Below are 27,192 nucleotides of genomic sequence, written 5' to 3' on the forward strand. Positions count from 1 at the left end.
ACACACACACACACACACACACACACACACACACACACACACACACACACACACACACACACACACACACACACACACACACACACACACACACACACACACACACACACACACACACACACATATATGCCAATAAACACACACAAACGCACACAAACCAGACACAGACTAACCCCCACATCTACCCCCCTCTACACACACATCCCCCCCTCTGGGTAGTTACCTGAGGGACTCTGCCATGCGTCTCAGGTCCTCGTTCTGCTGCTTGAGGCGCTCCAGTTTGGCCAGGATCTTAGATAGCTCGCGGCTGGACCTCTCAGGGTGTTCGCTGTCTCTCACCAGATGGCCCCCGATGTAGAAGAGCAGCGTGCCCCACGCCAGCAACACCAGGGTGATCCAGCGCCACGAGCCCGCCCAGGGCCGCATCGTAGTTCAGCCTGGCCACCCACACACACCGTCGCGCCCCGTCACAATACCCACCAGGGCATCCTCGCTGGCACCGCAGGGCAGGGGGAGGGAGGTAGTAAGAGAGACGAGGGGTTTTGTGGAAGGCGTGAAAGGGGATACGATTGGGTATTTCTTTGGTGAGGATTCCGACCAGTCCCCTCTCCTTGTGCTAAAGCATCTTTTTCTCCTCAGAGAGTTCACTGACCGACTAATGCTCCTGGCTGTTGGTCCTGTCCTGTCCTGCAGGGGTCTCCACCTCCTGTTTTTTCGTGCTCCTTGGTGACGGTGTGTTTATCGTTCCACTCCTTGCCCCTTGCTGGTTGCACCTGGTCTGTACGCGTCACCTTTTCCTCCGGTCCTGTTTACTTCATGTGTTTAGCCTGGCTCCTATGGGGACAGAGAGAGAAAGAGAGGTAGTCGGACGGACAGAAAGACGAAGGGACGGACGGATGGGCGGACGAAGGGACGGACGCTCAGACACACACCCAAACCCACACACATAGACAGACAGAGAGAGATGGTCAAACATACAGATAGACAGAGAGACATATGCCTGGGAGAAGAGCTGCGCATCAGACATGCCACAGACAGTCCCAGAGAAGCACAGACACAGCTCAGAGGAACAAGGTTTGCTGGGTGTAACAGTGGATGTGTTGTTTGACTGGCCCTGACAGAGCCCAGGCTCAGCAGCAGCCCCTCAGGATTGATCAGCATGACACCGCAATTTACATTTCCAGCGTGATGAGAAACACAATGCACTGTGATGAGGAGGCAGAGAGACTGGGATGTCTTGTCTTGTTTTCTCTCTCTCTCTCTCTCTCTCTCTCTCTCTCTCTCTCTCTCTCTCTCTCTCTCTCTCTCTCTCTCTCTCTCTCTCTCTCTCTCTCTCTCTCTCTCTCTCTCTCTCTCTCTCTCTCTCTCTCTCTCTCTCTCTCTCTCTCTCTCTCTCTCTCTCTATTTATTTCCCTATCTTTCTCTTTCTCTCACTTTATTTATCTTTCTCTCTCTCTTTATTTATTTCCCTATCTTTCTCTTTCTCTCTCTCCACCTCTCCTCTCACTTTTAGGCATGGCTAAGCCTAATGGCTAATGACTTCCCATGGTGATGGCTAAATCCCAGGCCGTTCCCTTGGTTTTCCCCTGTACACTCCCGCTGCCATCGCCATCGCCATCGCGAGAGAGAGAGAGAGAGAGAGAGAGAGAGAGAGAGAGAGAGAGAGAGAGAGAGAGAGAGAGAGAGAGAGAGAGAGAGATGCGAGGTGCGCTGCCGGGTTTATGACAATACACACCTTTTCTATCAACTCCCAAACCCAACTAAGCACTGGATTTACAGATGCTGTGTATGGAACGTGCCTATCTGTATGTGTGGTCTCACTAGGATGTGTGTGTGTGATCATGGGTGTGGTTCTGCATGCGTATTCAGCGTGAGACATTATCACCTGGGACTAGCGTGGTAACACATAAGTAGGTTAGCTGTACTGCCAGTGTACGTCAGCATGTGAATTATGGAGCATGCTGCGTAGTTGGTATGTAGGACATACGTGGTACCCATTGGAGGCGAAGGTCAAACGGGAAGGACCTCTGGCTTTCTCATCCAATGGGTTTTGAGAAGTAGGCGAGCAAAGAGGCGAGACGACACAAGGAGAACGCAATTGAGATCTTCCCACACAAAACAAGTCGTAATGGCCGACCGGTCCTTCTGGCCTGCTATTGAGAGCCAAAATGATATCGTGCCACTATGCTCCGTGGCGGCTCTGCACTGTTGTTGTGACTAACACGAGCTGACATAAGGACAGGTTGACGTACTGTATGCAGGGCTAGGAGAATGCTGAGCCGGGTTTTTATTATGGGAAATAAGCAGTGCGAGGAGTAGCTGCTGCCAGCTAATGCATTTGCTTGGTGGAGGGGGACTGTGAATCACTCGTCATCATGTTATAGGGAGACAGGTTGTCTGGCTGGAGTAGTAATGAAGATTGTGTTAAGTGGGCTTGGACCGGGTCAGGGTGAGCACCACAGTAGCACTGGTCCCAGATTTGTTTGGCTGTATGGCCATGTCATATATGCTCTTTGACATACAGTACAAACAGATCTGGAACCAGGCTAGTGTTTCTCCTGACACAGCCTTCAAAAAGATCTGTTGGTGCTTTGGCAAGACATTCATCTCCCGTGGGCAGATTTTGCTTGTAGAAGAATCTGCTGGGACTGATTGGGATGCGTGAGATAACGAGAGCAGCATTAGTTCCGGTTTTGGGGTTTTCGTCACAGGTTGTTTGGCCGTATCAGGATTGGGGCGAAGGCGGTGCTTCAACTGCTTTGCCTCGAATGTTTAGCGCTGTGCCCACACAGATTAGAAGGGGGGGGGTTTCTAACATGTATGAACACAGTTAATCATGCAGCTGACCAAATGATGTGAGATTTTACTTCTGGGTTAGCAGAGATTAACAAAACAATGACTATGAGCCCTTGCTACCCCATAAAATGGCAAATAGAGAGGGAACACACTACCCTCGGTGCCAGAATTCACCATAGCACAGGCCAATATTTTAAATTTGCTAATATTTCTCTAAAACATAAAATAAGCAGGAGAAGCTAGTGGCATACTGTGTATCAGTAGGTTACAATGACTTTAGTACAACAGAATAGTTGAAAACTATAAGTGAAACTGAAATGGAAGGCTACCTTCTATGCTGTCTGATTCAATGGTTCAATGGTTCATTGTTGTTGTGAATATGAGGTGAAAGGAGAGGTGACACTCTTCAGACGCGTTTCACAGGGATGAAAATGTGAGATCCACACATCTACCCTGAGATTCCCGTATAGGTTGAGGCTAACCTATGCCATGAAATCTACTTTGTTCAAATGGTGAATAATAGGTATTCTCATTTCCTTCTACAGTAGAAGTAGTCTAGAGCCACTACAAGATCGGTGGGTCCCCCACGGGACAGTTGTGCTAACGTAGGCTAATGCGATTAGCATGAGGTTGTAAGTAACAAGAAAACTTCCCAGGAGATAGACATATCTGATATTGGCAGAAAGCTTAAATTCTTGTTAATCGAACTGCACTGTTCAATGTACAGTAGCTATTACAGTGAAAGAATACCATGCTATTGTTTGAGAGTGCACAGTTATGAACTTGAAAAGTTATTAATAAACCAATTAGGCACATTTGGGCAGTCTTGATACAACATTTTCAACAGAAATACAATGGTTCATTGGATCAGTCTAAAACGTTGCACATGCACTGCTGACATCTAGTGGCCAGAATCTAAATTGCACCTGGGCTGGAGTACTACATTATGGGCTTTCACTTGCATTTCAAAGATGATGGTACAAATTTTTTTTTTTTACCAGATCTAAATGTGTCATATTCTCCTACATTCATTTTCCATTTCCACAAACTTCAAAGTGTTTCCTTTCAAATGGTATCAAGAATATGCATATCCTTGCTTCAGGTCCTGAGATACAGGCAGTTAGATTTGGGTATGTCATTTTAGGCGGAAATTGAAAAAAAGGTGCAGATCCTTAAGAGTTAACCTATGGGTATTTCTCAATATGCGTACTACCATGCTCCGAGGCCTCCAATTGAAGCAAGGGAGGGTTGTCGCATGGAATGCTTTTCCAACAGTCTTGAAGGAGTTCTCACATATGCTGAGCACTGCTTTTCCTTCACTCTGCAGTTCAACTCATCCCAAACCATCTCAATTGGGTTGAGGTCGGGTGATTGTGAAGGCCAGGTCATCTGATGCAGCACTCTGTCACTCTCCTTCTTGGTCAATTAGCCCTTACACAGCCTGGAGGTGTGTTTTGGGTCATTGTCCTGTTGAAAAAAAATGATAGTCCCTCTAAGTGCAAACCAGATGGGATGGCATATCACTGAAGAATGCTATGATAGCCATGCTGGTTAAGTGTGCCTTGAATTCTAAATAAATCACCAACAGTGTCACCAGCAAAGCACCTCCACACCATCACACCTCCTCCTCCATGCTTCACAGTGAGAACCACACACGCAGAGATCATCTGTTCACCTATTCTGCGTCTCACAAAGACACGGTGTTTGTTACCAAAAATCTCAAATTTGGACACATCAGACCAAAGGACAGATTTCCACCGGTCTAATGTCAATTGCTCGAGTCTATTCTTCTAATTTGTGTCCTTTAGTAGTGGTTTCTTTGCAGCAATTCAACCATGAAGGCCTGATTCACACAGTCTCCTCTAAACAGGTAATGTTGAGATGTGTCTGTTACTTGAACTCCGTGAAGCATTTATTTGGGGCTGTAATTTGAGGTGCAGTTAATTGCCAATTTCTGAGGCTGGTAACTCTAATGAACTTATCCTCTGCAGACGAGGTAACCATGGGTCTTCCTTTCCTGTGGCGGTCCTCATGAGAGCGAGATTCATCATAGTGCTTGATGGTTTTTGCGGCTGCACTTGAAGAAACTTTAAATGATGGTCTGTCATTTCTCTTTGCTTATTTGAGCTGTTCTTGCCATAATATGGACTTGGTCTTTTACCAAATAGGGCGTCTGTATACCAACCTTACCTTGTCACAACACAACTGATTGTCTCAAATGCATTAAGAATGAATGAAATTTCACACATTAACTTTTAACAAGGCACACCTGGTAGAGAGAATGCCAAAAGTGTGCAGAGCTGTCATCAAGGCAAAGGGTGGCTACTTTGAAGAATTTCAAATCTAAAACATATTTTGATTTGTTTAATACTTTTTTGGTTACTACATGATTCCATATGTGTTATGTCATAGTTTTGTTGTCTTCAATATCATTCTACAATGTAGAAAATAATACAAATAAAGAAAAACCCTGGAATGAGTACATGTGTCCAGACATTTGACTGGTACTGCATTTATATACTGTACACTGTATATATATAGACATTTTTGTCATTTAGCAGACGGTCTTATCCAGAACGACTTAGTGCATTCATCTTAAGATAGCTGCAGTGCCGTAAGGTGGCGATTACTTTTTCACACAGGGGCATTAGGTGTTGCATAACTTTGTTTATGAAATAAATGAAATAAGTAGGTAATTGTTGTGTTCTTTGTTCAACCAGGTTCCCTTTATCTAATATTATGTTTTGTTAAAGATCTGAAAACATTCAGTATCAAAAATATGCAAAAGTAGAGAAAATTTGATAGGGGGCAAATACTTTTTCACAGCACTGTAAGTGGGACAACCACATATCACAGGCATAGTAAGTCCACTTTTCCTTAATACAGTAGCTATTAGCAAACTCAGAGCTAGAGGAAGGGGGTTGGTTGAGGTGAGGAGGGGGATTATTTAAGAGGTCGGGTTTCAGGTGCTTTCGGAAGATGGGCAGGGACTGAGCTTGGACTGGGCTGAGCGGGAGCTGTCCTCAAGAGACTAGAGCTGACAGAACGGAGTGCTCGGGTTAGGGTGTAGGGGGATTTGAGGATAGCCTGAAGATAGGGAGGGGGCAGTTCTTCTTCCTGCTCCGTAGCCAAGCACCATGGATGCGAGCTTTGACTGGAAGCCAGTGGAATGTGCGGAGGAGCGGGGTGACATGGGAGAACTTGGGAAGGTTGAAAACCAGGGGGGCTGCAGCATTCAGGGGTTTGATGGCACAAGCGGGGAGCCCAGCCAACAGCGAGATGCAGAAGTCAAAAAATGATAATAATGTCAGGTCTAAACCAGGAAATCAAATATCCTGCCTCAGCACCAGAGTCATTTGAAGTGGAAGGACCACGAGGCGGTTCTGCTGACAGCGGTGACATTTTCAGACAAGTTAGTCGTTTAGTGCTTGTTTCTGACCACAATTTCCCCCTCTCCTCTTCCCATCAAAAAAAGAGCAACCTGATGTAAAGTGAAGCGCCAGCCACTCCAGCCTAAATTAAATATGTGACGACTCTTTTTGACATTTGCACTAGAGGGAATAATGGTGAATAGAAGGGAATAAAGATGCGCAGCGCTATTCGTAAGTGGATAGACTCAAGCCACCGCCATCTCGCCAATCTTCCTACCGACTAGGCTTGGGCGGTATACCATATATACCCTATATTGGGGTATTTAGAAATTAAAACTAGTCATTTTATGTTTATCAATAATTTTTTATATTTGTGGCTACTTTTTAAGTAAATATCTGCAGTCAACTTGTGCAATACGTTAGGAGATAAAGCTGATTGTGTTCTTCATTTCACCTGTCACATTATTTTACATTATGAAGCTTACCATAGTTCCCCAGAACAGTTGAGCCAGTCAAGTGTTTGTTTGTAAGTAGCACAACGGGAGAAAGTGGGAGAAGGTGAGTCCAGCTGTGTATTGACAGGGGTCGCATTTTATATTGAAACCCAACAGTGTTTTTTCTTGCTTCAGTAGAGGGATCAGGGACGTGCAACTATAGTTTTCCACAGAAGATATATTAGTGCAACAACACATTCGGCAAAAAAATTGCTTCATTTTCATCAGATGACAACAGAAGTGCAACGCTATTTGGCTGGCAGCCAAACAAGTAAATGATTTTACAATGAAAAATCAAGGTCTTTTTTGCAAAAAAAAGATGCTTGGCCATCAAATTTCTAATGTTTATCATATAAAGAATGTAGCTTAAAGTTAATCTTACATTAACTTAAAAGCATGCAGCTACACTGTGAGAAGTAGCCTACAGGAGAAACGTATCTGCACATCAGTCAGAGCACTATCTACTGGTATAATGCCCGTTGGTGAATTCTCATCCCGAGAAGTGCAACTGAAGCACAAAATGAGTCTGATGCCGAGCAGAAATTACAATAAGAAGCATTTTAGATCTGTATTTACAAAACACAGCAAGATATTTCTTAGGCGTTCTATCTCTTTTTCCTCCCTGAAAAATGCAGAATTCTGCGTTAAAGCAACCCCTAAGTTTAACTTACTAGTTATCTAAGTAAGTGGCTGAATTAATAAGTTAACGAGGCTTCACATTCACTTGTAAATGTCCAAACTCACGAAAAAATGACATTCGGTAGCTCCTAACTATCCTGAACAAAAATATAAACGCAACATGCAACAGTTTCAAAGATTTTACTAAGTTACAGTTCATATAAGGAAATCAATCAATTGAAATACATTAATTAGGCCCTAATTTATGGATTTCACATGACTGGAAATACAGACATGCATCTGTTGGTCACAGATACCTTAAAAAAAGGTAGGGGAGCGTGGATCAGAAAACCAGTCAGTATCTGGTGTGACCACCATTTGCCTCATGCAGTGCGACACATCTCCTTTGCATAGCGTTGATCAGGCTGTTGATTGTGGCCTGTGGAATGTTGTCCCATTCCCCTTCAATAGCTGTGGGAAGATGCTGGATATTGGCGGGAACTGGAACACGCTGTCATAAACATTCATCCAGAGCATTCCAAACATGCTCAATGGGTGACATGTTTGGTGAGTATACAGGCCATGGAAGAACTGGAACATTTTCAGTTTCCAGGAATTGTGTACAGATCCTTGTGACGTGGGGCTGCGCATAATCATGCTGAAACATGAGGTGATGGTGACGGATGAATGGCACGACAATGGCCCTCAGGATCTTGTCACGTTATCACTGTTCATTAAAATTGCCATCAATAAAATGCAACTGTGTTCGTTGTCCGTAGATTATGCCTGCCCATACCTTAACCTCACTGCCACCATGGGGCACTCTGTTCACCACGTTGACATCATCAATCCGCTTGCCCACACAATGCCATACACGTGGTTTGCGGTTGTGAGGCCAGTGGGACATACTGCCAAATTATCTAAAATGACTTTGGAGGTGGCAAATAGTAGAGAAATTAACATTCAATTCTCTGGCAATAGCTCTGGTGGACATTCCTGCTTCAGCAAGGCAATTGCACACTCCCTCAGAACTTGAGACATCTGTAGCATTGTCTTGTGTGACACAACTGCACATTTTAGAGTGACCTTTTATTTTCCCCATTACACTCTGTGTAATGATCATGCTGTTTAATCAGATTCTTGATATGCCACACCTGTCAGGTGGATGGATTATCTTGGCAAAGGGGAAATGGTCACTAACAGGGGTGTAAACAAATTTGTGTCAAAAATTTGAGAGAAATAAGCCTTTGTGAGTATAGAACATTTCTGGGATTTTTTATTTCAGCTCATAAAACATGGGACCAACACTATGTGTAACTGTATTAGCTGGATTGCCTGTCTTTGCAATTCATTTATGTCTGTTTGCGCTCGTCTGCATATTTAGCTAGCAGCCTCCATGGAATTTCACTCTTACTTGTGCTAATTTTGTTAGCATTCTGATAATAGACACCCAGCGCCCCCTTATGTACTAAGCCGGTAATACCAGAAATCACGGGATGAGAGAAAGACGGCATGATGATATGAAAATCTGGATACTGCCCAACCTTATACTGACGCCTCGCGCCTAACTCTCAGTACAGCCAGGATTGGGAGACGTCCTCATGATGCTATCACACATAAACACGCAAACACACAAGAATGAAGCATGCACGCACACACACAACCACGCACACACACAACCACGCACGCACACACACACACACACACACACACACACACACACACACACACACACACACACACACACACACACACACACACACACACACACACACACACACACACACACACACACACACACACACTCACACACTCACACAAATCAGTACCGGACCTTTTTTATATTCTTATTTTAAATGTATGCAGTTCTGTTCTTGAGCTGTTATTGTCTATTAATATTCTGTATTATGTCATGTTTTATGTGAACCACAAGAAGAGTAACTGCTGCTTTTGAAGACGCTAATGGAGATCCTAATGAAATAACAAAATAACAAATAAACACACACAAACACAGACTGTCTATAAGACCAACCAGGGTTAGCAGAATGTAGAGCTAGAAGAGCTAGACGTGAAGCCCTAGGAAAGGTCGTCTATCTTTCACAAGGCCATAGTCACCAAGCAATAAGCATTGGGATTAAACCCAATCTATTGAATAAAGCATGAAGCGGTAGAATACTTTTCTTACACATCTAGTGGCGTTCAGACACGTGGAAGACAGTAATGGAATTCCGTTTGTACAGTGTGTGTGCTCTGTGTGTGTGGTTACATGAGTCGGTGCATATTAGCATGTGCTCCTGTTATTACCTCTAGGTAGCTCGGGAGGACAGGTGCACCCACGTGCTAAGAACAAGATGGAGGGGGTGATGGGTGTGCTGGCTGACTACTGGAATACAGTTATGTAAAGAGGAACAAGTCAAACACCTGGGGTTGATTACAGCAAATAGGAGCAGCAAAAAAACAGGTTTGCAGCCGTCTCAGTCTACATGACTCATCATTAGGAGTAGACTACAGCCGTCTCAGTTAGGATGCTACATGACTCATCATTAGGAGTAGACTACAGCCGTCTCAGTTAGGATGCTACATGACTCATCATTAGGAGTAGACTACAGCCGTCTCAGTTAGGATGCTACATGACTCATCATTAGGAGTAGACTACAGCCGTCTCAGTTAGGATTCTACATGACTCATCATTAGGAGTAGACTACAGCCGTCTCAGTTAGGATTCTACATGACTCATCATTAGGAGTAGACTACAGCCGTCTCAGTTAGGATGCTACATGACTCATCATTAGGAGTAGACTACAGCCGTCTCAGTTAGGATTCTACATGACTCATCATTAGGAGTAGACTACAGCCGTCTCAGTTAGGATGCTACATGACTCATCATTAGGAGTAGACTACAGCCGTCTCAGTTAGGATGCTACATGACTCATCATTAGGAGTAGACTACAGCCGTCTCAGTTAGGATGCTACATGACTCATCATTAGGAGTAGACTACAGCCGTCTCAGTTAGGATGCTACATGACTCATCATTAGAAGTAGACTACAGCCGTCTCAGTTAGGATGCTACATGACTCATCATTAGGAGTAGACTACAGCCGTCTCAGTTAGGATTCTACATGACTCATCATTAGAAGTAGACTACAGCCGTCTCAGTTAGGATTCTACATGACTCATCATTAGGAGTAGACTACAGCCGTCTCAGTTAGGATTCTACATGACTCATCATTAGGAGTAGACTACAGCCGTCTCAGTTAGGATGCTACATGACTCATCATTAGGAGTAGACTACAGCCGTCTCAGTTAGGATGCTACATGACTCATCATTAGGAGTAGACTACAGCCGTCTCAGTTAGGATGCTACTTGACTCATCATTAGGAGTAACCTACAGCCGTCTCAGTTAGGATGCTACATGACTCATCATTAGGAGTAGACTACAGCCGTCTCAGTTAGGATTCTACATGACTCATCATTAGGAGTAGACTACAGCCGTCTCAGTTAGGATTCTACATGACTCATCATTAGGAGTAGACTACAGCCGTCTCAGTTAGGATGCTACATGACTCATCATTAGGAGTAGACTACAGCCGTCTCAGTTAGGATTCTACATGACTCATCATTAGGAGTAGACTACAGCCGTCTCAGTTAGGATTCTACATGACTCATCATTAGGAGTAGACTACAGCCGTCTCAGTTAGGATTCTACATGACTCATCATTAGGAGTAGACTACAGCCGTCTCAGTTAGGATTCTACATGACTCATCATTAGAAGTAGACTACAGCCGTCTCAGTTAGGATTCTACATGACTCATCATTAGGAGTAGACTACAGCCGTCTCAGTTAGGATTGCTACAATGCTCATCATTAGGAGTAGACTACAGCCGTCTCAGTTAGGATTCTACATGACTCATCATTAGGAGTAGACTACAGCCGTCTCAGTTAGGATGCTACATGACTCATCATTAGGAGTAGACTACAGCCGTCTCAGTTAGGATACTACATGACTCATCATTAGGAGTAGACTACAGCCGTCTCAGTTAGGATGCTACTTGACTCATCATTAGGAGTAGACTACAGCCGTCTCAGTTAGGATGCTACATTTGACATAGTTTTCGGCAAAAGTGCAGAACCGGCTGCTTTTTGGTGCTTAACAGCGGTGTGTGTCTTGGTGTTTGTGTGTGTGTGCATGCGTCTCGGTGATGTTTGTGTTTAGGAGTCACCGGGGCTGGGTATGGCTGGGTAGGGCTGGGTTGGGCTGGGTTGGGCATGGGTGGCTGCACAGACAGAAGCCGGCTGCATATTTCATGAGCTGCTGTTTGCTTGACAACATTTCCAGGCTGACTGCACAGGAGTCCATTAACTTAAATGGCACAGAGCGCACCGAGAGATCTCCGTATGGAAACCAGAGAGGGATAGACAGACGGAGGAATTGAAGGAAAGAGCGAAGGTGGGAGAAAAGGATAGAGGAGTGAAGGAGGGAAGGAGGGAAGGAGGGAGATAGAGAGAGAGAGAGATAAAGATGAAGAGACAGAGAGACCACAGAGACAGAGAGACCATAGAGACAGTAACTGAGGCTGTTAGGTTTACCAGTAGGAGGCTCTTGAGGTAATGACATAACGCCATTACAGTGTCATTATGGGTAGTGTAGTCATTAGGTCTGCAGGACTATGGACAATGTGTAGGGCCCTGCTTTTTGTTGCGGAAATGGATGCACTGTGTTTTATACCGGTATTTCAGCATTATCCACTATTGTTACTACAAGTAGAAAATCCTCAAAAATGTTCTGTAATTGACACAAGATGTCTCCAATCAATCAATCCGTGTCTCGTTGTGTATGTGTGTTGGACGACGGGATCGCCTGAGCCAGGGGGAGTTGTAGCTCTGTGAATTTGAGTCGCACAAAACCTGTAGATCAGTAATTCCAGCTAGGTCACCCATGAAACAAGTCAGAATTCGACGTCCATCCATGTCTAAGGACGTTGGGAGATGACATGCAAACTGTCCCCTATGGGCAACAGTGAGCTCTTTTACCTTCAAATAAGTTTCAGTTTTGCTAGAGTAGGGTTTCACAAACTTTTGGGAAAGGTTTTTGGGACCCCAAGGTTTGCACGTTTTGGTTTTTGCCCTAGCACAGCTGACTCAAATAACTAACTAATCATCAACCTTTGAATCAGCTGTGTAGTGTTTAGGCAAAAACCCCTTAGGACATTTTGGATGGGCCTCTGATTCCAACGGCTGCAAGTTCAAATCCAGTGATAGGAAGTTGTTTTTGAGATTTTTGTTTGGGATAGGCTTTAAAGCCTATCCCAAACCTTTACCCTTACCTTAACAGAGTGTATGCCTAACCTTAAGATTTTAGAGCTGATGCCTAAACTTAACCCTAAAGTAAAACATATTTTGTTAATGCCTAAATGTAAACTTAAATTAAACTTTTTTTTTTTTTTAAATGATGTTTGCAACAACTTCGAAATTTGACATTTGAGAAACATGGAGGAATGTCTAATTCTGACATGAGACTGTGAGAGCTAGTTGGTAATTCTACACCTCACTTTGCTTAGTTACCCAAGCTAATGTCTAGGCTTTAGCTCAGCAGGTTAACACAGTGTGTGTGTGTGAGAGTGAGTTTGCGTGTGTATGTGTGCGCGTGTCCGTGTGCATGTGTGTGTGTGTGTGTGTGTGTGTGCGCGTGTCCGTGTGCATGTGTGTGTGTGTGTATGTGTGCGCGTGTCCGTGTGCATGTGTGTGTGTGTGTATGTGTGCGCGTGTCCGTGTGCATGTGTGTGTGTGTGTGTCGTAACTCGAGTTACTCCTGGAGCGCCATGCAGGCACTGTTTCCCCTCATTACAACTTTGGGATTAACTTTGGAGGAAGCGGTAGCAGTCCCAAGTGCACACGACATACACACACACACACAAACACAAACACACACACACACACACACACACACACACACACACACACACACACACACACACACACACACACACAATGCATCTAGGCTCGGCACTCGGTATCAGAGCTAAGCACACTGCCTCTCCCTCAAGGTTATCTCGGCAGAGAATTTGCTGACAGGGTCCAGACAGACACACACACAAACACACACATACACACAATATACAAACAGTTGGACATACACACACTCTTCCGAGCCCAGAGGTATAGAGCCGAGAAAGAGACAGCGAGGGAAGAGGGAGTTTGTTTGTGCGGACTGTTATACAAACAAGGCTTTAATTTGGACGAAGGGACACATGATTAGCAGTAAAACGCTCCCATCATTCCCCTGTTTCATTACTTTTTATGTCCAAATAAAAGTGTACTGGGGCGGTAGGCCCGGTACTGGCCCCACCAATACCGAGGCCAATATGCCAGGCCAATCTGCCTCCCTGATGAGTGAAGGTGGATCTGAGGGGCTCAGACATGGTCAAGGACATGCTTGTCAAACCACACAGCCAGGGAAAGCCAGAGAGAGGCTGGTTCAAGGTAACACTCTGAAAAAGAAGTGAGGGAGTGTGTGTGGGGGCAAGGGTTGGGGGTGTTATGTTTGAGAGCGAGAGCAAGAGAGAGACAGAGAGAGAGAACAATGCCACTTAGACAGACATGCATCACAATACGACAAGGAGGGAAACCGCATTTTCAAGAGTGTGTATGTGTGTGTACGTGTGCTAGTGTGTTTGTGTCCCAGCCTTGTCAATATGCTTTCACTAAATGTGCATACAGCATCCTGTTGATAGTTCTCCAAATTCGTACATGCCCGTTTCAGACATAGAACCTTGACTGTAATTGCTTTCGAAAAACAGTATTAGAAAACCCAGTCTACTGCTTCCGCCTGAATTAGCCGCAGCTCAGCTTCTGACACACACACACACACACACACACACACACACACACACACACACACACACACACACACACACACACACACACACACACACACACACACACACACACACACACACACACACACACACACACACACACACACACACACACACACACACACACACACACACACACACACACACACACACACACACACACACACACACACACACACATTGTCTGTCTGTTCCAGTCTCTGTTTCTCATGAGGCCCCAGTGACAGCTGACCTTTGGCGGGCCAGGGGCTGAGAGGTACGAGGTGGAGATGGGCACAGTGGGAGGCAGCAGAGCGGGTCGCAACCCTCCACTGACAGTGCCCACCTCTGTTCAGTCACTTCAACGGGCCTAATGACAGACAGAGAGAAAACAGAGAACCAATCAGCCAGCCATAGAGGAGAGGGAGGATGAAGGGGGTGAGGGGGGGTGAGAGAGTGAGAGAGAGAGTGAGAGAGTGAGAGAGTGAGAGAGTGAGAGAGAGAGAGAGAGAGAGAGAGAGAGAGAGAGAGAGAGAGAGAGAGAGAGAGAGAGAGAGAGAGAGAGAGAGAGAGAGAGAGAGAGAGAGAGAGAGAGAGAGAGAGAGAGAGAGAGAGAGAGAGAGAGAGAGAGAGAGAGAGAGAGAGAGAGAGGGAAAGACAGAGAGAGAGGGAAAGACAGAGAGAGAGATAAACACAAAGAGAGAGGGAAAGACAGAGAGAGAGGGAAAGACAGAGAGAGAGGGAAAGACAGAGAGAGAGAGACAGTGGCAAAGAGGGATACAGAGAGAGAGAGACAGTGGCAAAGAGGGATACAGAGAGAGAGAGACAGTGGCAAAGAGGGATACAGAGAGAGAGAGGGAGGGAGAGAGAGAGAGAAAGAGAGAGAGAGGCAGAAAGAAAAATGTACAGAAAGAGAGATACAAAGAGACTTTAGCTGGGGCTGTTTAGGGGGGGGGGGGGGGTACAGCTGTCGAGAGGAGACAGTGGAGAAAAACATCCCTGCCTCTGATTGTAACCTCCCAATAAAAGCATGATTGAGGAGGGTGGAGGAAGAAAGGACAGACAAAGTGAGAGACAGAAAAGGAGTGATAGAGACAGGACAAAATAGATTAAAGACAGTGTAGCAAAAGTAGTGCTAGAGTGTGCAATATGATGAGCGAGAGAGAGAGTGAGAGTGCTCCCTAGGGGTGTATGGGTCCTGAGTCTGACTAACACACAGGCTTGGAGGGAGTTCTATAAACAGCAATAACCTGAAGCTGTGGCCCATTCATCCCTCGCTCCCTCGCTCTGCTACATTACCTCTCTTAGTGCTGCCCGAACCTGCCTGTGTGTGCATACTGGTGCACCCCTCCCACTCTTCTCCTTCCTTTTCTCTCACCCTTTCTCTCACCCCTCCTCTCACTCTTCTCCTTTTCTGTAACCCCTCCTTTCACCCATCTCACCCTTCTCTTCTCCTTTCTGCCTCGTCACCCTCTCCTGTCATCACCCTCTCCTGCCTCCCACCTCGTCGACCTTCATATTATGTCACAATGTCTTCACCCAGTCTCCTCTGTATATTCCTAATTTCTCTCTATGCTCCACAACAGCACTCCACACGCCTATTGGTATCAAATCAAATCAAATGTTATTAGTCACATGAGCCGAAAACAACAGGTACACCTGTGAAATGCTTACGAGCCCCTAACCAACAATGCAGTTAAAAAAAAATACAGATAAGCATAAGAGATATAAGTAAGAAGTAATTAAAGAGCAGCAGTGAAATAACAATAGCGAGACTATATACAAGGGGTTACCGATACAGAGTCAATGTGTGGGGGCACCGGTTGTTTGAGGTAGTAGTACGTACATTTAGGTAGAGTTTCTCAAGTGACTATGCATAGATGACAACAGAGAGTAGCAGCAGCGGTGTAGGGGGTGAGGGGGGGGGGGGGCACTGCAAATAGTATGTGTAGCCAATTGAGTAGATGTTCAGGAGTCTTATGGCTTGGACCTAGACTTGGCGCTCCGGTATTGCTTGCCGTGCGGTAGCAGAGAGAACAGTCTATGACTAGGGTGGCTGGAGTCTTTGACAATTTTTAGGGCCTTAGGGCTAAATCTTTTCAGTTTCCTGAAGGGGAATAGGTTTTGTCATGCCCTCTTCATGACTGTCTTGGTGTGCTTGGACCATGTTAGTTTGTTAGTGATGTGGACACCAAAGAACTTGAAGCTCTCAACCTGCTCCACTACAGCCACGTCGATGAGAATGGGGGCGTGCTCGGTCCTCTTTTTCCTGTAGTCCACAATCATCTCCTTTGTCTTGATCACGTTGAGGGAGATGTTGTTGTCCTGGCACCACACGGCCAGGTCTCTGACGTCCTCCCTATAGGCTGTCTCATCGTTTTCGGTGATCAGGCCTACCACTGTTGTGTCGTCAGCAAACTTAATGATGGTGTTGGAGTCGTGCCTGGCCATGCAGTCATGAGTGAACAGGGAGTACAGGAAGGGACTGAGCACGCACCCCTGAGGGTACCCTGTGTTGAGGATCAGCGTGGCGGATGTGTTGTTACCTGCCCTTACCACCTGGGGGCGGCCCGTCAGGAAGTCCAGGATCCAGTTGCAGAGTGAGGTGTTTAGTCTCAGGGTCCTTAGCTTAGTGATGAGCTTTGAGGGCACTATGGTGTTGAACGCTGAGCTGTAGTCAATGAATAACATTCTCACATAAGTGTTCCTTTTGTCCAGGTGGGAAAGGGCAGTGTGGAGTGCAATAGAGATTGCATCATCTGTGGATCTGTTGGGGTAGTATGCAAATTGGAGTGGGTCTAGGGTTTCTGGGATGATGGTGTTGATGTGAGCCATGACCAGCCTTTCAAAGAACTTCATGGCTACAGATGTGAGTGCTACGGGTCGGTAGTCGTTTAGGCAGGTTACCTTAGTGTTCTTGGGCACAGGTACTATGGTGGTCTGCTTAAAACATGTTGGTAATACAGACTCAGACAGGGAGAGGTTGAAAATGTCAGTGAAGACACTTGCCAGATGGTCAGCACATGCTCGCAGTACACGTCCTGGTAATCCGTCTGGCCCTGCGGCCTTGTCAATGTTGACCTGTTTAAAGGTCTTACTCACATCGGCTGCGGAGAGCATGATCACACAGTCTTCCGGAACAGCTGGGGCTCTCATGCATGTTTCAGTGTCCTCGAAGCGAGCATAGAAATAGTTTAGCTCGTCTGGTAGGCTCATGTCACTGGGCAGCTCTCGGCTGTGCTTCCCTTTGTAGTCAGTAAGGGTTTACAAGCCCTGCCACATCCGATGAGCGTCAGAGCCGGTGTAATACGATTCGATCTTAGTCCTGTATTGACGCTTTGCCTGTTTGATGGTAAGCCGGATGGCATAGCGGGATTTCTTATAAGCTTCCGGGTTAAGCGGGTTAGAGTCCCGCTCCTTGAAAGCGGCAGCTCTAGCCTTTAGCTCAGTGCGGATGCTGCCTGTAATCCATGGATTCTGGTTGGGGTTATGCACGTACGGTCACTGTGGGGACGACATCATCGATGCACTTATTGATGAAGCCAATGACTGACGTGGTGTACTCCTCAATGCCATCGGAGGAATCCCGGAACATATTCCAGTCTGTGCTAGCAAAACAGTCCTGTAGCTTAGCATCTGCTTCCTCTGACCACTTTTCTATTGTTCTAGTCACTGGTGCTTCCCGCTTGAATTTTTGGTTGTATGCAGGAATCAGGAGGATAGAGTTGTGGTCAGATTTGCCAAATGGAGGGCGAGGGAGAGCTTTGTATGTGTCTCTGTGTGTGGAGTAAAGGTGGTCTAGAGTTATTTTTCCTCTGGTTTATATAGAGGGTCAGTCCCACGGCCTGTCACGCTGCGTTTCCTGGGTCGACACTCGACACACTTTCGCTTGACTTCCCTTCCTCTGCTCTCCTTCTGTTTGTGTGAGTGAGTGCGTAGGTGTATGCGACTGTGTGCTTGTTTGTCTTGTCAGCTTCCATCTGAGGAGACAAGACTGGTTTTACCATTCCTCTTAGCCTACTGTATGTGAGAAAGAACTTCTAAGATTGTCCATAAAACTGAAAATGAAAAGACATAACTACCCACATCTCCTCTGCACTTGTTCACACCTAGACAATATCGTAGCCTTGTAGCTGTTCCATCCGGTTACAGCCCAACTCTAAGTCTAATCGCCCTCTCCAGGACAAAAAAGAAGAAACAGGGCTCAGAAAAAAAGCCCAAAATAGCCTTGCCTCGTCTCCCTGGGAACAGACTTTCCCCAAATGTGATTACAGTCAAAACAATGAGTTCCAGCTCCACTCAGTCCCCTGGCCCCTATTAGCACGCCCTTTAAATACAGGCTCAACATCTACAGCCAGTCCCAAATGGCACCCCATACCATACAATCATTTGATGGGTGCTTATAGCCATTTCATGCATGTACAAGTGTGTATTAATACACATGTGATGTGGAAATGTGTTTTTTTGCATATCCAACTCTTTCTGTGACACCCTCGGAGAGTGGGTCACAGCCAGGGATCAGCCATTATGAACGGCAACCATGAAACAATTAGGTTGAAGTGCCTTGCTCAAGGGCAAATCAACAGATTTTTCACCTTGTCGGTTCTGTGATTCAAACTTGAACTATATATGGAACAGGATGCCAGTTAGGACGCACCACTAGCCTCTCTCCCCGGTGTCGCCACAGAATGGATCTGATGCGCAAATCAGATTGACTAAGCGTGTAAAATGAGAAAACTCAATACCGCTGTACAACTCATGCCCTAAACAGGAGGGCCAATTCTCTCTCTCTCTCTCTCTCTCTCTCTCTCTCTCTCTCTCTCTCTCTCTCTCTCTCTCTCTCTCTCTCTCTCTCTCTCTCTCTCTCTCTCTCTCTCTCTCTCTCTCTCTCTCTCTCTCTCTCTCTCTCTCTCTCTCTCTCTCTCTCTCTCTCTCTCTCTCTCTCTCTCTCTCTCGCATTTGTTTTAGCAGTATCCACAGGTTTTTTCAAAGTTATGGGGTTTGGAAGGTGTGGTGTGCACGGTGGCTTCTCAGCCTAGCGCGGAGGAGAAGCTGTCGTGACACGAGAAGCTGCCGTGTTCCTGAGAATGGAGTTAAGGTGGAGGAGGTTCTGCTCGCAGTCAGTGAACAGGTAGGAACTGAATTTATACATTCCGCTTCCAGAATGAACAAAGCTGTCGTTGTGTTCATGAAAAGAGCAAATTTGATTGGTAGGCTAATTACTAGTGGAATATGTGTAAGGGGTGTGTTGCTGCCAATTTCGGATGACTGGCACGTCATCAAATTCCGAATACTGCCCCCTAGCCCAAAAAGAGGAGACTGTTACTCAGGCCCAGAAGCTAGGATATGCATATAATTGGAAGCATTGGATAGAAAACACTCAGTTTCTAAAACTGTTAAAATAATGTCTGTGAGTATAACAGAACTGATATGGCAGGCGAAAACTCGAGGAAAATCCATCCAGGAAATTAGATTTTTTTGATGTGAGTGGTTTTCCATTGAAAGCCTATTGACTATATAGGGGTTTCGCGCTAAGATTGCAGTTCCTATGGCTTCCACTAGATGTCAACAGTCTTTAGACATGGTTCCAGGCTTGTTTTTTGAAAAACAACGAAGAATAAGACCTTTTGGTAAGTGGTCTATGGAATTATGCAGTACTGGTTTGCGCACGTGACTGTGTGTGCGCTCTTCATTCTTTTTCCTTTCTATTGAATACGCTATTGTCCGGTTGAAATATTATCGATTATTTAGAAAATTGACAACCTGAAGATTAATTATAAACATCGTTTGACATGTTTCAACGAACTTTACCTCTACTATTAGGATGTATTCGTCTGCATGTTTTGACCGCTTTTGAACCAGTTGATTACTGAACAAAAAGTTTTTGGGATATAAAGAGGGACTTTATCGAACAAAACAACCATTTATTGTGTAGCTGGGACCTTTTGGATTGTCAACAGAGGAATATCTTCAAAGGTAAGTGATTTATTTTATCGCTATTCCTGACTTTCGGGACGCCTCTGCTTGGTTGGGAAATGTTTGTATGCTTTTGTTTGCCGGACGCTGTCTTCAGATAATCGCATGGTATGCTTTCGCCGTAAAGCCTTTTTGAAATCTGACAAAGCGGCTGGATTAACAAGAAGTTAATATTTTAACCTCTATATAACACTTGTATTTTCATGAATGTTTATTATTACTATTTTTGTAATTTGCATTTGGCGCTCTGCAATTTCACCGGATGTTGTCGAGGCGGGACGCTAGCATCCCAATGAGTCCCAATGAGCCCAAAGAAGTTAAGCACGTTGTTTCGTTCTAAAGGCAAGTGTTCATGTTTCTGAATAACAATGAGCAACAGGTAAACGTGCATTTTAAAGTGAGGCATGGGGAGGGGCTCTACGCAGGGTTTGCCAGCACAGAGAGTCTACGGTGCTTTGAGTGTGGGGATTTGGGCCATAAGAGCTTTGCGTGCCCACATGAAGGCCGTAGACAAGGTGAGGGTACAAGCGCCAGTGGGGGAAATCGAGGTCGACGTGCAGGGGTCAATGAGACACAGACAGCAGAGGCTGGGCTTTGTCATGCCAGGGTTGGTGGGGTAGCTGAACCTGGGCCTAGTCATGCTATGGATTGTGGTGTAGATGAGGCTGGGCCTAGTCATGCCAGAGATGGTGGGTTAGCTGAGGCTGGGCCTAGTCATGCTATGGATGGTGGTGTAGATGAGGCTGGCCTAGTCAGGCTAGAGATGGTGGTGTAGATGAGGCTGGGTCTAGTCATGCTATGGATGGTGGTGTAGATAAGGCTGGGTCTAGTCAGGTTATAGATGGTGGTGTAGATGAGGCTGGGTCTAGTCATGCTATGGATGGTGGTGTAGCTGAGGCTGGGTCTAGTCATGCTATGGATGGTGGTGTAGATAAGGCTGGGTCTAGTCAGGTTATTCTAGTGAATGAAGAGAGTATAGTGGGGAAGTGTAGGAGACTGGGGGGAGGAGGAGGGTGTCAAGAGGAAAAGGAAAAAGGGGGAGAAGAAAGGAGGAGGGAGGGGAGAGGCTGGTGTTGTTAAAGGCACCAATGAACCTTTGTCTGGTGCTGGGGGGGAGGCTCTGACCAGAGTGGAAGGGCAGGTGGTCAGGATGGGAGATGGAGATGAGGAGCAAAGTGACTCTGGATCCGGAGCTGACAGCCAGTCAAGCAGAGGGGTCAAAGTACACGTTGAGGGAACTGACAAAGTTCCTGAATGAGACCAAGGGGAAAAAAGTTAATCTTGAGGCTTTTTTTCTGATCTGAGAAAGTTTGTAAGATCAGTACAACATGCTATGAAAAATGAGGGGCATGGTTTCCTCTCACCCAGGAAATGGTTTAGGTTGAGGAAGTGGGTCACAACAGTGCGTAAGGGTCTACCTTCAGACACTGTTTAGATGTATAGTTTCTTTCTGGCACTGGGGCTTTTTGAGATTTGGTATTGGTCTCTTTCTTTGCTGGCTTTTCTCCCACTTTTTATGGAGACTCTTCAGGTAGGCTCCCTCAATATAAATGGCGCCAGAGATGTGGCAAAGAGGAGTGTGTTGGGTGAATATGTAAAACAAAAAAAAGTACAGGTGTTGTTTCTGCAGGAGACGCATAGTGATGTTGTGAATGAAGTCAATTGGGAGCTCTGGTGGAAAGGGGCAAGTGTGTTGAGCCATGGGACAAATTTTAGTGCAGGGGTGGCAGTCCTTTTTGTACCAGGTCTGTCTATTTATATTTTGCTCCTCAAAGGAGGGGTGTAGGGGTAGGCTGCTTGTTGTAAAAGCAGAAATTAACAACATGGGTTTTGTCTTTATAAATGTGTATGCGCCTAACACAGGGAGAGAGAGGGCGGTTCTATTTGGGTGTCTTAGACAGGAACTCACAGGTAGCGCCTGAGGAGACGCTGGTAGTCGGCGGGGACTGGAACTGTACAATGGATTTTACGAAAGACAAAAATGGGGAAGAAAAGTGGGATGTTAAGGGATATTAATCAGTTCGACCTAATGGATGTTTGGAGAACTAAAAACTGATCATTTTCTCGTTCTCCCGGTGGGGTTTTCGGATTATCACATGTGCATGGCTCGGCTGTCTATTTCACCAGGGCCTCGGGAGGTATCCTATTGGAAGTTTAATGTAAAGCTCTTACAAGATGCCACTTTTTGCTCAGGTTTCCAGACTTTTTGGGAAAGGTGGGGGCAGCGAAGAGAGGAGTATGAGTCTCTGAGTCAATGGTGCGATGTGGGGAAAGTCCTATTTCGGCTTTTCTGTCAACAGTATACAGCTCTCTTATCCTCAGAGGCTAGGAGAGTATTGGGGGAATTCAAGCGCAGTATTAGTGAGATGGAGGTAGAGATGGTGGGACAAGGCAGTGTAGGCCTCCAGGCTAATTCAGCTGAATTACGTAGGGACCTGGGCAGTTTTTTCCAGGTTAAAGCAAAGGGAGCACTTGTAAGAGCTAGGTTCTCCATGCTCAAGGAGATGGACGCTCCCAGCTCCTTCTTCTTTGGTTTGGAAAGACAGAGCGGTGAAGCCAAGGGTATGCATTGTCTACGGCTGTCTGATGGGCGGCTGACCTCTGTGATGGTGGAGATGCGGGAGTGAACTGTGGAGTTTTATACTGAGTTGCATAGGGCAGAAATCTGTGATCCTGTCACGTTCGTCATAACGAGGAGACCAAGGCGCAGCGTGAGATGAATACATTCTTCTTTATTTAAACGAAGAACACTAAACAAACTAAGAAAAATAACAAAACGAACGTGACACTATAAACACGAGTGCTGACATGCAACTACACATAGACAATAACCCACAAAACCAAAATGGAAAGTGGCAACCTAAATATGATCCCCAATCAGAGACAACGATAAACAGCTGTCTCTGATTGGGAACCAATTCAGGCCACCATAAACCTACATTTACCTAGACAATACCAAAACCCCATAGATATACAAAAACCCCTAGACAAGACAAAACACCCATACCACCCTCGTCACACCCTGGCCTAACCAACATAATAAAGAAAACAAAGATAACTAAGGTCAGGGGTTGACAGATCCTATGTGTGCTTAGGTCTTGTTCGCAGAACTCCCTAAGCACTCTCTGGCACAGAGGGATGAAATGGACATTCCTCTGTTGTCCCATGAACAGGCAGCGGCCGTTACCCAGATGTCCCCCGGTCGTGTACCGGGGGTCGATGGACTCCCAGTGGAGTTCTATAAAAAATTATGGGGAATATTTGGACTGGACTTCTTTTGCGTGTTGCGTGAATGCGTCGTTGTAGGAGAGTTGCCGATGAGCTGCCGTCGGGCGGCTCTGACTCTCCTGCTCAAAAAAGTGGACTTGTGTGAACTTAAGAACTGGAGTCCTGTGGCATTGCTCTACAAGATATTTGCCAAAGTCCTCTCTAACAGACTGAAGTCCCATCTGGACTCGATAGTACATAAGGACCAAACATATTGTGTACCGGGACGCTCAATCATGGACAATTTGTTCTTAATCAGGGACATGTTGGACTTGTCGAAAGGTTCTAATTTGAACTTTGGACTGGTCTCTTTAGATCAAGAGAAGCTTTTTGATAGAGTGGACCATGAGTATCTGTTTAATGTGATGTCTGGTTTTGGGTTTGGGTAAAGGTTTTGACTTTTGTGAAGATGTTGTATGCTGGGGTGTCATGTATGGTCAAGTTGAGAGGGGGGCTCAGTAGGCCAGTCTGGGTGATGCAGGGCATTAGACAAGGATGCCCTCTATAGGGGCAGTTATATACACTAGCCATTGAGCATTTTATTGGGCCTGCTACGCAGGAGACTGCAGGGAGTGTGCTGGACAAGCATGGGTGTGGTGACAGGCATAGCAATGTCAGCGTCGTCAGGTAAGGTCAACTGGGGCAAGAGCAAAGCTCTGTTATGTGGGGCATGGGGGGATAGGGCCCCTCCTCTGCTTCCAGGGGTTTTGCAGTGGGGTTGTGAAGGGCTTAAAATGCTGGGGGTGTACCTGGGCTCGGAGAGGTGGGTCAGAAAGAACTGGGAGGGGCTGTCACAGGCAGTGTTGTCAAGACTGGCCAGTTGGAGGTGGTTCCTGTCTGAAGTGTCAAATCAAATCAAATCAAATCAAATCAAATTTTATTAGTCACATACACATGGTTAGCAGATGTTAATGCGAGTGTAGCGAAATGCTTGTGCTTCTAGTTCCGACAATGCAGTAATAACCAACAAGTAATCTAACCTAACAATTCCACAACTACTACCTTACACACACACACAAGTGTAAAGGGATAAAGAATATGTACATAAAGATATATGAATGAGTGGTGGTACAGAACGGCATGGCAGATGCAGTAGATGGTATAGAGTACGGTATATACATATGAGATGAGTACTGTAGGGTATGTAAACATAAAGTGGCATAGTTTAAAGTGGCTAGTGGTACATGTATTACATAAAGATGGCAAGATGCAGTAGATGATATAGAGTACAGTATATACATATGAGATGGGTAATGTAGGGTATGTAAACATTATATTAAGTGGCATTGTTTAAAGTGGCTAGTGGTACATTTTTACATAATTTCCATCAATTCCCATTTTTAAAGTGGCTGGAGTTGAGTCAGTATGTTGGCAGCGGCCGCGAAATGTTAGTGGTGGCTGTTTAACAGTCTGATGGCCTTGAGATAGAAGCTGTTTTTCAGTCTCTCGGTCCCTGCTTTGATGCACCTGTACTGACCTCGCCTTCTGGATGATAGCGGGGTGAACAGGCAGTGGCTTGGGTGGTTGTTGTCCTTGATGATCTTTATGGCCTTCCTGTGACATCGGGTGGTGTAGGTGTCCTGGAGGGCAGGTAGTTTGCCCCCGGTGTTGCGTTCTGCAGACCTCACTACCCTCTGGAGAGCCTTACGGTTGTGGGCGGAGCAGTTGCCGTACCAGGCGGTGATACAGCCCGACAGGATGCTCTCGATTGTGCATCTGTAGAAGTTTGTGAGTGCTTTTGGTGACAAGCCGAATTTCTTCAGCCTCCTGAGGTTGAAGAGGCGCTGCTGCGCCTTCTTCACAACGCTGTCTGTGTGGGTGGACCAATTCAGTTTGTCCGTGATGTGTACACCGAGGAACTTAAAACTTTCCACCTTCTCCACTACTGACCCGTCGATGTGGATAGGGGGGTGCTCCCTCTGCTGTTTCCTGAAGTCCACAATCATCTCCTTTGTTTTGTTGACGTTGAGTGTGAGGTTATTTTCCTGACACCACACTCCGAGGGCCCTCACCTCCTCCCTGTAGGCCGTCTCGTCGTTGTTGGTAATCAAGCCTACCACTGTAGTGTCATCCGCAAACTTGATGATTGAGTTGGAGGCGTGCATGGCCACGCAGTCGTGGGTGAACAGGGAGTACAGGAGAGGGCTCAGAACGCACCCTTGTGGGGCCCCAGTGTTGAGGATCAGCGGGGTGGAGATGTTGTTACCTACCCTCACCACCTGGGGGCGGCCCGTCAGGAAGTCCAGGACCCAGTTGCACAGGGCGGGGTCGAGACCCAGGGTCTCGAGCTTGATGACGAGTTTGGAGGGTACTATGGTGTTGAATGCTGAGCTGTAATCGATGAACAGCATTCTCACATGGGTATTCCTCTTGTCCAGATGGGTTAGGGCAGTGTGCAGTGTGGTTGCGATTGCGTCGTCTGTGGACCTATTGGGTCGGTAAGCAAATTGGAGTGGGTCTAGGGTGTCCGGTAGGGTGGAGGTGATATGGTCCTTGACTAGTCTCTCAAAGCACTTCATGATGACGGAAGTGAGTGCTACGGGGCGGTAGTCGTTTAGCTCAGTTACCTTAGCTTTCTTGGGAACAGGAACAATGGTGGCCCTCTTGAAGCATGTGGGAACAGCAGACTGGGATAAGGATTGATTGAATATGTCCGTAAACACACCAGCCAGCTGGTCTGCGCATGCTCTGAGGACGCGGCTGGGAATGCCGTCTGGGCCTGCAGCCTTGCGAGGGTTAACACGTTTAAATGTTTTACTCACCTCGGCTGCAGTGAAGGAGAGCCCGCAGGTTTTGGTAGGGGGCCGTGTCAGTGGCACTGTATTGTCCTCAAAGCGGGCAAAAAAGTTGTTTAGCCTGTCTGGGAGCAAGACATCCTGGTCCGCGACGGGGCTGGTTTTCTTTTTGTAATCCGTGATTGACTGTAGACCCTGCCACATACCTCTTGTGTCTGAGCTGTTGAATTGCGACTCGATTTTGTCTCTGTACTGGGACTTAGCCTGTTTGATTGCCTTGCGGAGAGAATAGCTACACTGTTTGTATTCGGTCATGCTTCCGGTCACCTTGCCCTGGTTAAAAGCAGTGGTTCGCGCTTTCAGTTTCACGCGAATGCTGCCGTCAATCCACGGTTTCTGGTTTGGGAATGTTTTAATCGTTGCTGTGGGTACGACATCGTCAATGCACTTCCTAATGAACTCGCTCACCGAATCAGCATATTCGTCAATATTGTTGTTGGACGCGATGCGGAACATATTCCAATCCGCGTGATCGAAGCAGTCTTGAAGCGTGGATTCAGATTGGTCGGACCAGCGTTGAACAGACCTGAGCGCGGGAGCTTGTTGTTTGAGTTTCTGTTTGTAGGCTGGAATCAACAAAATGGAGTCGTGGTCAGCTTTTCCGAAAGGGGGGCGGGGGAGGGCCTTATATGCGTCGCGGAAATTAGTATAACAATGATCTAGGGTTTTTCCAGCCCTGGTAGCACAATCGATATGCTGATAGAATTTAGGGAGTTTTGTTTTTAGATTAGCCTTGTTAAAATCCCCAGCTACGATGAATGCAGCCTCAGGGTGTGTGGTTTCCAGTTTACAAAGAGTCAGATAAAGTTCGTTCAGGGCCATCGATGTGTCTGCTTGGGGGGGAATATATACGGCTGTGATTATGATTGAAGAGAATTCCCTTGGTAGATAATGCGGTCGACATTTGATTGTGAGGAGTTCTAGATCAGGTGAACAGAATGACTTGAGTTCCTGTGTGTTGTTATGATGATCACACCACTTCTCGTTAATCATAAGGCATACCCCCCCGCCCCTCTTC

The 27,192-nt window shown here is 46.1% G+C and overlaps 1 protein-coding gene across 3 annotated transcripts in view; it reads right to left on the reverse strand.

Annotated features, from left to right (window-relative positions):
- LOC139556506 (alpha-(1,6)-fucosyltransferase-like) overlaps nucleotides 1-27,192 on the reverse strand; it is a 159,591-nt gene that overhangs the window by 62,036 nt on the left and 70,363 nt on the right. For 2 of the 3 annotated variants that reach the window (XM_071370550.1, XM_071370551.1), the window contains one exon: nucleotides 224-834. In XM_071370550.1, the coding sequence (XP_071226651.1) occupies nucleotides 224-426 (203 nt within the window). In that variant the 5' untranslated portion in view covers nucleotides 427-834. Of the gene's footprint in view, nucleotides 1-223; nucleotides 835-978; nucleotides 1,091-27,192 lie in introns of those variants that run through there. The other variant, XM_071370552.1, reaches the window with a different exon arrangement.

The sequence above is a fragment of the Salvelinus alpinus genome, chromosome 27 (assembly GCF_045679555.1).
Source record: "Salvelinus alpinus chromosome 27, SLU_Salpinus.1, whole genome shotgun sequence".
Classification (NCBI taxonomy): Eukaryota; Metazoa; Chordata; class Actinopteri; order Salmoniformes; family Salmonidae; genus Salvelinus; species Salvelinus alpinus.